We start from the raw sequence: 14,558 nt of genomic DNA, 5'->3' as shown, positions 1-14,558 counted from the left end.
CCTGGTTATCACCAAGCGCCAATACATCTCCAAAAGTATGAGGAGGAAAAACAACTGTGTGTTGTAAGCTGTTTAAAAGAATACATTGCAAGGACTGCAGTGGTGCGTGGAGACTGTGACAAACTTATTTTGTGTTATGGACGGCCACATGGGCCAGCATCGAAGGATTCGATAGCTCGTTGGATGAAAGAAGTTTTGGGGTCAGCTGGTGTCCAAGGGTTCACTGCTCATAGCTTTAGAAGTGCTTCCTCATCAGCTATGTTAAAAACTGGTGTATGTATTGAAGACATATTAAAATCAGCAGGCTGGTCGAATGCTAAAACTTTCCAGCGATTTTACAATCGACCAATAGTCGATGATTCGCAAAGAGCAGAAAGCCAAAAAGTTCAGAGTACCATGTGGAAATTCATGGGCAGGTCAAGTTGTAAGAACTACAAGTAGGCACTTCACTGAAGAAGACAATGGTAGACTGCTAGGAAAGCAGTAAGACTATTATTATCACTGTGGCGAAAGTCTTCATAACTGAAACAATGCATAGATAATGCACTGTAACATGTTTTTGAATAATCAAAGATGCATAGATAATGCACTTAAAACCCAGGCATAGATAATGCACTGGAAAATGTTGAAAATAAAAAAGGCATAATGCACTAAAAACAAAGTTGATGGTGTGGTCTTAGGGATTTTGATGTGAAAGTGAGAAAATGAGGTATGACTGTGAGAAACGTTTGAAAAAACATACTTTGAAGTCTCACATTTCCTGTAGTTTCGGCTAAACTACGTGAAATGGAATTAGTAACTTAAACGAGTACTGACCTTGGGAAGACGAAGTTTGAGTGGAATTCCATGAATGTAGTTTACCGGAACGGAAGGATATGTGCCCTTCCCTAGCCTAAGTTACCCGCCCAAGAATATTTGAAAATGTTTTTCCAAACTTGTTAATTTTCAGATCATCAGTTGTTTATTCTTTTTTACAACAAACTAGATGATCTGTGCGTTAAAATATGGCTCTTCCGGACATGCGCTCTCTCACATATCCTTCCGTTCCGGTAAACTACATTCATGGAATTCCACTCAAACTTCGTCTTCCCAAGGTCAGTACTCGTTTAAGTTACTAATTATATAGCTGTTCTGACCTTGATTTGTTGTTCCAAACTTACAAAATGACAGTTTTTGCGTCGATGCGTTGATCTCAGGTTTTGATAGCAGACGCTGTTTCTTATGCGCATAAGTTTTGCGCAGGCGCGCGCCACACTGACTTTGGAAAAAAACTCGATTTGACAACACAGCTGTTAAACAGCTTTTTATTAGTTCATTCGTATACAACAAAAAGAAGTTTGAGTTTTTTTAATTTTGAACAAGACTACTTATGAAGAAGACCAAAACACAACATCAACGGAAAACTAGAAACAACTGAAGAACTAGGATGCAACAAGGGGAGGAGAAGAGAACAGCTAATCCATACAACGCGAGCAGAGTCGGCAACGGCTGAGCTCACACAGGCACACAAAAACGGCTGTTCCGTTTTACTCCCCTGTTTGTACTACATCTTTCGACTTTGGGCATTTTGTGGTGTTTAGGGACAGAAAATAATTGGTTTAGTCCTGTTTCATCGGGAAGTTAGCAGAAAAGGGTATGCTATCACATTTGTAAAGCTGAAAAACATTCCCGAGAAGAATTTCAAGTTGTCAGTGTATGCTGTTGTCGATAGAAACATCGCCGCGTGGTACAGATGGGTAAACCGGAACCATGCGTCTTTGTTATTGACAATATGCTTTTGGATATTGAGAAAAATGGCCGACTTCCGTAGCATTATGCTTTGATGATCGGAAGAGACCATCCAATCACAGCCCCCGAATTCCCCCACGTGTTCATCAGAATAGCTATATAAATGTATATTTTGTTCAAGCAAACAAACAGATAAACAGAATCACGAACAGTCGGTTACGGACCCTAACAAGAAGAGCAAACGCTCGATCGAGTCACTTTCGCAGTTCTGAATATTATATGAGGCATCAGATGGACAGGAAGAAATTGCTATTCACAACACAATACAGATGTAAATAATTTGATGTAAAGAATAATCCTATAAAGTTTGAATCAAATCCGATGAATAGTTTCAGAGATATGATATTTCAATTTTTTTCCTTCAAGACATACCTGTGACCTTGAAAAAGGTCAAAGGTCACCAAAGCAGACGTCAAAGTGTGGAGGTCACTGGGAGTCACGTTCACATAAAATTTGAGCCCGGTCACTTTTATAGTTTCCGAGAAAAGCCCAACGTTAAGTTGTGTGTTGCCGAACAGAAAAGGCTAGTTATCTCCCTTGTTTTTCTGATAACGTTCGTAAAAGGCTACAGATGTAAATACTTTGATGTAAAGAATAATCCTACAAAGTTTCAATCACATCCGATGAACTTTGTCAAAGATATAAAATGTCTAATTTTTCCTTTGACGCTGACCTGTGACCTTGAAAAAGGTCAAAGGTCAACGAAACCATCGTTAAAGTGTAGAGGTCATTGGAGGTCACGACTAAACAAAATATGAGCCGGATCGCTTTGATAGTTTCCGAGAAAAGTCCAACGTTAAGGTGGTGTCTACGGACGGCCGGCCGGACGGCCGGCCGGACGGCCGGCCGGCCGGACAGACTAACACTGACCGATTACATAGAGTCACTTTTTCTCAAGTGACTCAAAAATGAGATGAAAAGACTAATGAGCGAAGCAGGTCAAAGAGAATAACCAGATAAGCAAATAAACTAAAATCTTAAAGAGTTATGGTGTGTTGTTGTTCCTACTACGTACTATCATAGCATTGCATAAAGACACACCATCCGATAACCGGGATGTATGTTGCTAACAAAATATGGTAAGCCTTCGGGAAAGAAAGAAGTAAAAAGAAAAACAGCATTGCCTTCCACTTGCTGTCTGGTTTCACCGCAGGAATGAACTTGTTGTCGAACACGTGAGAAAACGGTCCATGTCCAAGGTCATGGCAGAGGCCTGCGATTGAAACACACAGGATGTCTTTATCCGTGATCCCAAGGCCCTGTCTGACTCGCAGCTCTGTCACAAGCAGTCCTGCCAGGTGACACACCCTGAACGAAAAGCTTAACTTTAAAACTAAAAAGGTAAAGACATGCACTTTAAAACAAAACACGCTAATTGCACCCTTATCTTTTTAAGTCTCCCCGCGTATTTCTGTTCGTGCGTGTGTATCTGTGTGTGTGTGTGTGTGTGTGTGTGTGTGTGTGTGTGCGTGCGTGCGTGCGTGCGTGCGTGCGTGCGTGCGTGCGTGCGTGCGTGCGTGTGTGGTTGCATACACAATAATGCGTGTTCAAATCATGCTCGCACACACACAAGCACACTTACATACACACAAACACACAAAAACACATGTATATAATCACACACACACACACACAGACACGCGCACACATACACACACACACACACACACACACACGCACACGCACACACAGAGTGACACACAGCACAAACTCACCCCAGACTGTGTTCGAATCTGTTGTGGCTGGCATCGGGGTAGACAAAGTAACCAGCACCCAACTGCTTGAGGTAGCGCAGACGTTGAAACTGGGGGGTGTCGATGATCTTCACACACAGACCCGGGAACTCCATATGTCCATGGATAGGGTCGTTGAAAACCTAAGGCAAAACGACTGGTAAAGACATTTGTAAGGGCAGAGGTGGTACGAAATGTCAGATGTCTGTTATCACCAGCTGGATTTTTTTAATCTTTGGTTTTACATTATTTTCTGATCATCGCTAAATGAGAAATGCTTGCGGGGCTCCTCTGGTGAACTTTCCATCCCGTGTGCCTGAGAACTCGAACTCGTACTCGATTTCGAAAACTTTATTACGGAAGGATAACAGCATTAGGTCCATATGGCCTTTTCTTACAACAAATCCCTACTACAATACACACATGAAACGACAAAACGGATGAAGAATAAAACACACACACACACACACACACACACACACACACACACACACACACACACACACACACTTGAATACAAAAAAACAAACTATCAAAACTGCATAAACAGGCAATTTAAAGCAAAAGAGAACATTCACAAACAAAACAACAAAATTCTAAAGGGCAATGATGAAACAAACCATCAAAGTAATAAAATTAGACAGAACATGAATGAATACAATAGCACACCATTTAAAAAAAAAGATGACACTTATTTGTAGTTGACTGGGCTCTAAATAGCAGATATTGATAATAAAAGGCATGTATTACTTTGTTGAATGCGATACATTTTTACAAATCGCGGTTTTAGGTTCAACGTAGTTTGTAAAATGTTTTTACATTTCTACAAATTACGGGTTAACAGGGCCCAGTCTGTCTCAAATGGTTTACAGAACGATTTAAATCTTCTCACGAAAAAAACTAGTTCTAACCTTATGGAACACACTAGCATTAGCATTTAACAGCTTTAAATGACACAGTTAGTTTAAATGGTTATATTTAGCTTGCGTAAACCACACACCAGATTTCGTGGTTTATTTAACCCCTGAGCCATCGTGAACCCGTGTCACACTTTCCTTTTTTTCACAATTTCGTCGTCAGTTTGTGATTTCAATGCGACTCGCTGTATCTGCAATAGCACCTCTGAATCTAAAATGCAACAAACGACTGCGAGTCACACGAACTTTTCGGCGGTGGTTGCTTTCAAAGAAGCAAGCGATTCCTCGATCTGCTTGGGGAAACACGACCTTGCATGACCTGCTTCCGGTCTCCCTTTTTTTTTACTTTCAAAACTTCGAGTTGAACTGATCTTGTCTTAATGAAAAAAGAAATATTTTATGATTTAAGAATGTTTGTGTTACACGCTGTCAATTTATTATTTAGATTTTAAAAATTAGTTCTAGCGCCAAAACGAGGCGTCCGATTGTGGTACTAGACAATCCGGCTGGTCACGCAAAAATAAATTCTTTGAGAAATGCTCGCTCTTTACGGAGGGCACATAGGATGTTCTCAAGCGGTGATTGTTTAAACGAAAGGGTTTTTGCACTGTGTGTGAAAGCCTGACAGTGTCTGCGACCAGAAACTGATGGTTTACGTGAAGCTGAGTGTGCCTTTAATGGAAGCACACTATACACTCTCGCATTCACGCTGCCTCACACTCAAAAAGCATTATACTGCAGTCGCCCGTGTGTGTGTGTGTGTGTGTGTGTGTGTGTGTGTGTATGTGTGTGTGTTTGTTTGTTTGTTTGTTTGTTTGTTTGTTTGTTTGTTTGTGTTAGTTAGTGTGTACGTGCGTGCGTGCGTTTAACACTCACAGAAACACACACACACACAACACGCACACACACACGCACATACATAAACACGCACATTAAAAATTCTTACCTTTGTGTCCACGAGGGGGCTCATTGATTCACTTTCCATCCTGTGTGCCTGAGAATCAAAACAAGCATTATACTGCAGCCTCCCGTGTGTATGTGTGTGTGTGTGTGTATGTGTGTGTGTGTGTGTGTGTGTATGTGGGTGTGTGGGTGTGTGTGCGTGCGTATGTGTGTGTGTCAGTGTGTGTGTGCGTGCGTGCGTACGTGTGTGCGTGCGTTTAACACACACACACACACACACACACACACACACCACACACACACACACACGCTCGCCGTGGGACTCGAACCCGACCCAAACGGTCCGCAGCGCTTCCAACTGCACTCATGGGACTAACTGCAAATAAGGAACAAACAAGAGGCGAAGCCTTGAATGCTCACGTAAGAAATCGGCAAACAGTAACACACACTCACTCACTCCGTCACACATACACACACACAGTACACACACACACACACACACACACACACACACACACACACACACACACACACACACACACACACACAGAAAGAGCATAGGTGAAACTGTGCAAGAAAGCGAGACACTAGATCTAGATCTGTCTGTCTGCATGTAGCCTACTTACATGGACCATGGACACGACTGCCAACTAGTCTCGGCCCGCTCAAAATAACAATGACCGAGACTTTCAGTAATTCCTTCGCGTGACGTCTAACCCTCTTACGCCATAATGTGACGTCTTCAAATGTTAAAGTTTCTACCACAGACATACATGACTAAGTGCCAAAAGGTGCTCACAGAACAGAAGACGACTTTGTTTTACAATAAAAATGTTTCTAAAAACGTGTGTCTGCTGAAAATTGGTGTGTGTGTGGATGAATGTGCGAAGAGATAGTGGACATAATTTCGTGTGTCTGACTTGAACGGTTTTGAAGTTATCTTTGTTTAAAGTCAAAAATAACGCCAAAACCGGCCATCTGAAAACGGACATCGTGATACCTCGTGTTTTGAATATGCCACAGAAAAATAACAAGAAGCACAAATGAATTGCATTTAGTTTGATTGAATGCCTGAAACATCGCTTTACAGACGAGACCAAACGTCAAATCTAAATCTCGAGAGAATTTTTTTTTTTCGATAACCGAATTTTAAGGTGTCGCACGCAAGATGTGTCGTCATCACGGCATACATTTTTCAATCGCAGATATTTACTAAATTTCTTTTTCAAAAACTCTGGAATTGATGTCGACACGTCAAGCGATAACGGTGTATCAAACTGCTGTCTTTCAAGTAATCCAGCAAAGACTGCAGAACTTTTGAACAGCATTTTTGAAAACGATTTGAAAATTTCGTCATATCTTGCGTGCGACAAAATGTTCGGTAATTAACGGTTATTTTCTTTTAAAAACAAAATTTACATGTGAGTTGTTCTTCAGTACTGGTGACAGAAAGGGGGAAAAGTGGTCAAAATTCAAATCTCTAGTTTTGTTTTTGAAATATTGCTTTTCATAAAGCAGAAATACTGTAGTATCTGTTGTACATAAGAAAAAATCACTGGTTCACATGGTTCCTACATAATCTAACTTTTAAAGCTGGTTCTTGTGTGTCTGTGTGTATGTTTGTATGATGACGATAGGACCCGAAACGGCTGCACGGACTGAGACAGGAATTGCAGAGAATGTTCTTTGCCACTCGAGTCGTGTCATAAGGTACTTTTGGAATAGCAAATTTGAAAGGATTCTTCAAAAAACGGCGGAAAACATTATATACCCTGTGAGCTATCGAGGATCCTCCCTGTCTGGGCTGTCGAAACATGGTCTTGTTAAAAGACGTTTTCAAATGCGGTTAACGGGGAGATACACTCGAAGCACATTTAGCGAAGTTATGTTGCCAAATCATCAAAGATCAACATTTCACTACACGGATCGATGCATACAGTCGAAATAGATGTGACTTTCACACGACCGAAGACTACTTACTAGCAGACTAGCAGACGACAAGATCTAAATATTTAGATCAGTGTAAGAGCAATCCGTTGAAGAACAGTTACTCCGCTTATTCGTCTTCAGTTAAGCTTATTTCCCCTGCCATAAGTTTCCTTGCAGATCTGCAGTCGCGTAGTGAAATGAACTAGTTTCATCGGAAGATTCTTCTCAGTCAATGATCAAAGCACAGTAAGTTCTATGCTGACAAAAGTCACTTTCGGACAACACGACGATTGACTTAATTTATGAGCCCAAAGGTAACAATATCGACAAGAATGTACGCATTTGACATTAAATGAAACATTCATAGACAGTTTCCAACTCACCAGATCTGCCAAAGAGCCGTCATTCGTGAAAAAACGATGATTTTAATCAGACAGGTATCGGAAACAAGCCTTGGTCACCTGCGTTATTCCTTCCAAGGCGACGTGACGGCGCCACATTTGTTTGTTTATGGCTGTTTATCGCGAAACAACACAGCTGAAATTTGTGTGTAAAATACCACAAATTTGTGGTGAATCAGTTCGTCATCTGCGTTTCGATTGTAATTAAGTCAGATTGGAGTTACTTTGAATCGAAGGCGAGGGTAACCTGCGTTATTTGTGGGACATCGTGAACAAATTTGATTGCAATATTTTATACAGAAAGTAAATTTCAATGATTCTGGCTCAGACTTGTAGATCTGTTATGCAGTGTGTTGGTGGTGTATCTGCTTTTCTGCTATGAAGCTTATTTGGAGTGATACGCTGATCGAAGTGGGGTACCCTATGTGGGACATCAGCCGTATGCAGATTACGCCTCAGAACACTCTCGCATTTCACAAAGACAACAATAATTTGCAACATTTCAAGAACTGCATCAGTTTTATTAGATACTATTTCAACAACAACAGCACAAACACGACTATTATCAACAACACAGAACGGGAGGTAAGTCTTCAAAGACGCACCAAGTGTGCGTTCCCGTTTTTGGACGCCATTTTTGCTGGCATTTTCACAGTAAATCTTAATATTTCCATATCTATTGAATGATTTTGGTATTTTCTTTGATTGTGCCGATTCTCCTATCTCTCTGGCATGTACTGGGTGCTTTGTGACCAGTTTCTCCCCTAGACTGTATTGAAAAATGCGTCCGTGTGAGCTGACCCCCACTTGTGACCAGTAGCAAAGAACAACTCACGTACAAAGATCTACTTCATCTACGGAACCACGTGACACATTCTGTGTTCAAAATTTGTGAAGAAATCCCGAACCACGAATGCGCTATCAAGTGTTGAAATTATGTCGTCAACATCTTTTCAGATCTTGCGTGCGACACCATCTTGCGTTCAACATAAAATGTCACTACCTTATCGAGTTTAATGGGTAAAACTAACTATTTGTTGTCTTAGTTTAATCTTCTTAATTAAAAGCGTAATAAAACCGAACTTCCAAGATGAATTTTAATTGAGATTAGCGAAAGAGCGGGCACGCAAGTCGACCTTAAAGTAAAAGAATGATAACACGAGCGTTTGTCGTGTTGTCTTGCGTGCAACACATTGTCCAAAAAGGAAAATGTATATTTTTCTCAGACGTTTTTTAAGTTGAAACCTTGAAACTTCACACACATTTGGGGTTTAATCGCCCCCATGCATGGTAAAAGTCTTGTTGACCCTTGTCAGATTTCAAGGTCACGGCTGGGTCACATGTGGTTCAGAAAACGGATGAAACATATTTTTTCAGAGATTTTTGAAGCTAGAACCTTCAAACTTCAAACAACGCTTTTGCTTAATGATTGTTCAACATGGAGAATTCAAGGTTGATCCTTGAGAAATGTGAAGGTCATAGCAGGGTCTCGTGTGGATAATAAAACAAAACAAAAACATAACCTTTTTCTCAGAATTTTTCAAATCAAGAACCTTGAAAGTTAACACACGGTGGAAGTCTTGTTGACCTTTTTCTAATCTCAAGGTCACATATGGGCCAATCAAAAACACAACAATGTATCATTATCTCAGTTGTTTTAAAGGGAGAGCCTTCAAACATCATACAACGCTCAATGATTCTCCGACATCAAGAAGTTCAGGTAGATCCTTGTCAAATGTCAAGGTCACAGAAAGGTCTCGTACGGGTAAAACAAACAAAACAAACAGATAATATTCATTTTTTCAGCTTTGTTGTTAGCTAGAATAGGTGCACATGCCACCATTCCATTCAACATGACTCATAGAAATGTATGATGTATGACGTAATTGCATTGTGTGTAATGACGCGGCTGCCCTCGATGCTTAAATCTTTGAAACTTCCAACAGGTTTGAGGTTTGACAACTTCTGGACTTTGAAATCTGGTATGGTTGATCCTGGTCATATTAATTGGTCAAAACATCAAGATCAACAATTATAAAATAAGCACTTTCACCAATGTCAAGTGAGCAATAGCAGCAAACGTGAGTCTTATAAAGATTATCACTTTTTGTGTGACCTCAACTTGACCCCTCTGAATGCTCTCAATCATGGAAATTGACCACACTTTGATTATAACCAAACAACATCAAAACTTTGGAATGTGTGAAGTTTCAAAGGTGTTGCTTAAAAGGCGTTCGTGAAAATGACAATTGTATGTGTCTGACTTCAATGCGACCCCGCTGCGACCTTGACGTTTGATTTTATCAACCAGACTTTCATAATGTGTGAATGACTTCAAACACTATAAAACTAGTTGAAGAAATTGACAATTTTTCAAAGTTTAAGCCAGATGGCACTGCTGTGACCTTGAAATTTGACAAACATTAACCAGGCGGTCACCTTTTTTAGAAAATATCCTTAAAGGATCTTTAACCTTACTGTGACCTTGGAATTTGATGAGGTTTAATTTAACTTGCGTAGTGTGCCAAGTTTCAAGGCCCTAGCTTCAAAAACATATGAGAAAACCTCATTGAAAAATGTATATGTTTGACCTCAACGCGACCCTGCTGTGACCTTGACTTTTTCAACCAGACAATAATCGTGTGTGAACATTATACACTAGAACTGTGTGTATTTTCAAAGCTCGTGCTATAAACGCGCTGAATAAATTGAAAATATTCCACATTTGGACCAGATGTGACCCCGCTGTGACCTTGAACTTTGACAAAGATTAACCAGCAGGTCACTTTTAATGAGGTTTTATAAAAATGCTGAAAGTATGTGAAGTATGTAAAGTCTAACTGATCTAGTATTAAAACATGTAAGACGTGACAACGACAATTTTCCAGTTTGCAAAGGAAATTTAACCTCGCTGTGACCTTGAAATTCAATGTTGTTTAATGTGATGTGCACCATACCTGGAGGTCATTATACTTTGGTTGTGTGCCAAGTTTCAAAGCCCTAGCTTTAAAAACGTGCGAGATAACCTTAATGCTATGACTCAGTGCCGTTTTGAATGATATAACGAACAAAATTATCGTTATTTGTAAAATCATTTGGGTAAATTTATCTTTTCTTTTCGTAATTGGGTTCCAGCATCTGTTGTCTTAACAAAAATCACAATATCAGTCGTGTTTGTCAACTTTTATTTTTTAGCCCCTTTGTCCGCTTTTCGTGCGCACCTTTTGGCACTTAGTCACATACATACGCACGCACGCACGCACAGACAGACAAAGTTTATCATCGCATAGGCTACACTTACGTGAGCCAAAAAGGCAAAAACAAACATTTAGTCAAGATCAACACCACAAACCAATCATCTACTTTCAGATAGTCTCGGCTAACCATACTGAAGACCGAGACGGGTCACGCTCGCCTCCGCGAAGCACGCGTCCGTAGTAGGGGAAAGGCTCCTAATATGGACCGGCTCCTAATATGGACCACCCCTGTTCTGACAAAGTAACGGCACTAGAGCGCTCAAAACAATTTCATTCGCTTTATTCACCCTCTCTGGATAAGTTGCACATGTCAAAACAGTTGCAGAAACTCAAACCTCAAAACTGTTAGGCTTCTTCGCTTTTGTTCACCTTTGGCAGTGTTCACTCTAAATTTGCCGCCTAAAACGGACTCGTTTCTGTCCACAGCCAAAGCTTTCATAACACAAAAATAGCTATATATGACAGCTAAGACAGTATTTGTTACATTTTAACAGTGTGTACCCCGAGTTTCTACTGCAAACAAAAAATAATAGCAAAACCTCAAATTATGTGTGAGTCCCATAATATGGACCACCTTCAACAAATCGAAGAAAATAAAAACTAAAGGCAATTCTAATTAATTAATTAAGAAGCTTGCTGAAAATAACCTATAACTAGCCCTCGAGATTTCAAAAAAATATAACAAAATGGTCTTCTTTTTGTGGAAGTTGATAATTTCACTTATTTTCACTCTGTTTTTGATAAGCTTTTTCAGTTTCCTGGTGTGCTTCAAATAATGCTCTCGTCAACCCGAAACAGCTAAAATCTAAAGCATATTTGAATTAGTCTGACTTGCACACTAAGTTGTATCATGTTATTTTGAAGTATAGGGGGCTTTTTACAGTGATTCGTGAAGGCCGCTTCACTGGTCCATATGAGGCCCCCAGGCTCCTAATATGGACCATTTGTGATTTTTTTCTGTATTTAATTTGTGTGTGGTCATTCCCCTACGTACTGAACCTATTTCCTTTCTTTCTGAGCATATTTTTAGAGTAAACATGACATATTTATATAGTTTTGAATTCAAGAGAAGATGAGGAATACAATCCAATGAATTTTAAATCTGTTTGCGGAAAGTCGATTTTAATGACAACTGTAATGAGCAAACTCATTAATTAATTTTTAAGCCACCAAGCTGAAATGCAATACCAAAGTCCGTGCTTTGTCGAAGATTATTTGACCAGAATTTCAACCAAATTGGTTTAAAAATGACAGCGTGACAGTGCTGCCTTAACTTTTACAAAAAGCCGGATATGACGTCATCAAAGACATTTATACAAAAAATCTAAAAAAAAGCGGGTGGTGATATTCTTCACGACTTTCTGACCTTGACATTGTAGTTACGGTCACGTGGGCGTCGGCATCATTATTCATTCAGAAATAATCAATGATCATCTCCGAAGTGTGTTCCGGTCCGGAACGCAAAACAGTTTTCGCGAATAAAGGTTGGTAATAAGAACAAGTCGCGTAAGGCGAAATTACAACATTTAGTCAAGCTGTGAAACTCACAGAATGAAACTGAACGTAGTCCGCCGCTAGTGCAAAAGGCAGTGAAAGTGGCGAGCCTGTTTGGCGCGGTAGCGATTGCGCTGTGCTTCATAGCACGCTTTACTGTACCTCTCTTCGTTTTAACTTTCTGAGCGTGTTTTTAATCCAAACATATCATATCTATATGTTTTTGGAATCAGGAACCGACAAGGAATAAGATGAAATAGTTTTTAAAACGATTTCGGAAATTTAATTTTGATCATAATTTTTATATTTTTAATTTTCAGAGCTTGTTTTTAGTCCAAATATAACATATGTGTATGGTTTTGGAATCAGAAAATGACGAAAAATAAGATGAAATTGTTTTTGGATCGTTTAATAAAAAAATAATTTTAATTACAAGTTTCCGATTTTTAATGACCAAACTCACTCATTAGTTTTTAAGCCACCAAGCTGAAATGCAATACCAAACCCCGGGCTTCGTCGAAGATTGCTTTGCCAAATTTCAATCAATTTGATTGAAAAATTAGGGTGTGACAGTGCCGCCTCAACTTTTACAAAAGGCCGGATATGACGTCATCAAAGGTATTTATCGAAAAAATGAAATAAACGTCCGGGGATATCATACCCAGGAACTCTCATGTCAAATTTCATAAAGATCGGCCCAGTAGTTTAGTCTGAATCGCTCTACACACACACACGCACAGACAGACAGACACACACACACACACACACCACGACCCTCGTCTCGATTCCCCCCTCTATGTTAAAACATTTAGTCAAAACTTGACTAAATGTAAAAAGAGAACGTGGTTTGACAACCAAAAGGCATTTCGACCGGCATTCACTCCAGCATAGTTCAAATGTGGGAGAACGACACATCTGACAAATAGCCAGTGGTTACCAAAAATGAGAAACTGCTGGGGATATGAATCGTAGTCAGTATGTATCCAAGCGGCCTTGACGCTGTTTGTACGTCAATCCGGAAAAGCTATCATAGTAGGGCTCCTCCCCCGCTGCCCCCTTACCCACTGCTCACCCACCACAGGATATCCCGGAGTTATTCTCGGAGTTCTTCAAGGACAAGATTGACAAGCTTCGGAAAACACTCGATCAGCAGCCCTTCGTCCCGTCCCCACCCTCCCCTTCCTTCTCCGGCTCCCCCCTCACGTGCTTTCAGCCTGTCACTCAAAACCACGTCAAGCGACTCATCACCAAGACGGCCATCAAGACCTGCGAGCTAGACCCCCTGCCAGGCTTCCTCTTCACCAAGTGTCTGGACAAGCTCCTGCCGTCTATCACAGATATCATCAACATCTCCCTGGCCACAGGCGTCGTTCCTGACTGCTTCAAGTCTGCCGTTGTCCGCCCACTCATCAAGAAGCCCGGCCTTGACGTCAACGAGTTGAAGAGCTACCGTCCTGTGTCCAACCTGCCCTTCCTCTCCAAGCTTCTGGAGCGTATCATCCTGGAGCAGTTGAGCGCCCACCTGTCTCGGAATTCGCTGATGCCAGTGTACCAGTCAGCGTACCGCCCTCACCACAGCACCGAGACGGCGCTCCTGCGAATCACCACGGACCTCCTGAACGCAACAGATAGCGGTCTCGTCTCTGCCCTTGTGCTGCTGGACCTTTCCGCGGCCTTCGACACGATCGACCACCAGCTACTCGTCGATCGCCTCAGTTCCACGTTCGGCATTCACGACACCGCCCTCTCTTGGTTCCGGAACTACCTCCAGAACCGCTCTCAGACTGTCACCACTGATTCGTTCTCTTCTCAGCCTGTCCCTGTCCGCTTCGGCGTCCCACAAGGATCTGTCCTCGGCCCTGTCCTTTTCACCCTGTACACCCAACCCCTCTCCCTGGTCATCGAACGCCACGGCCTGAACTACAACTCCTTTGCCGATGACACGCAGCTCCAGAACAGCGCCAAGCCGGAGGACGTTGACGATCTCCTTGGATCCATCTCCAGTTGTTTCACTGACATCAAGAACTGGATGACTGACGACAAGTTGAAGCTGAACAGTGAGAAGACGGAGGCCCTTCTCGTTGGAACACGACAGAAGATTGCTTCCCTCACTGTGACCGACCTCCAGCTGGATGA

The 14,558-nt window shown here is 41.2% G+C and overlaps 2 protein-coding genes across 2 annotated transcripts in view; both read right to left on the bottom strand.

Annotated features, from left to right (window-relative positions):
* LOC138965530 (deoxynucleoside triphosphate triphosphohydrolase SAMHD1-like) overlaps nt 1-5,423 on the bottom strand; it is a 36,206-nt gene extending 30,783 nt beyond the window's left edge. Inside the window, exons 1-3 of the mRNA XM_070337742.1 lie at nt 5,385-5,423; nt 3,504-3,664; nt 2,913-3,096 (exon numbers count right to left, since the gene is read on the bottom strand). Coding sequence (XP_070193843.1) covers nt 2,913-3,096; nt 3,504-3,664; nt 5,385-5,423 — 384 coding nt within the window. The remainder of the gene's footprint in view (nt 1-2,912; nt 3,097-3,503; nt 3,665-5,384) is intronic.
* Nucleotides 1-14,558, bottom strand: part of LOC138962256 (deoxynucleoside triphosphate triphosphohydrolase SAMHD1-like) — a 285,667-nt gene that overhangs the window by 158,088 nt on the left and 113,021 nt on the right. The gene's annotated exons all lie outside the window — the stretch shown is intronic.

The sequence above is a fragment of the Littorina saxatilis genome, linkage group LG1 (assembly GCF_037325665.1).
Source record: "Littorina saxatilis isolate snail1 linkage group LG1, US_GU_Lsax_2.0, whole genome shotgun sequence".
In the NCBI taxonomy this organism is placed as follows: domain Eukaryota; kingdom Metazoa; phylum Mollusca; class Gastropoda; order Littorinimorpha; family Littorinidae; genus Littorina; species Littorina saxatilis.
Note: the sequence above shows the minus strand (reverse complement) of the source record. Positions and strands in the feature narration are given on the sequence as shown.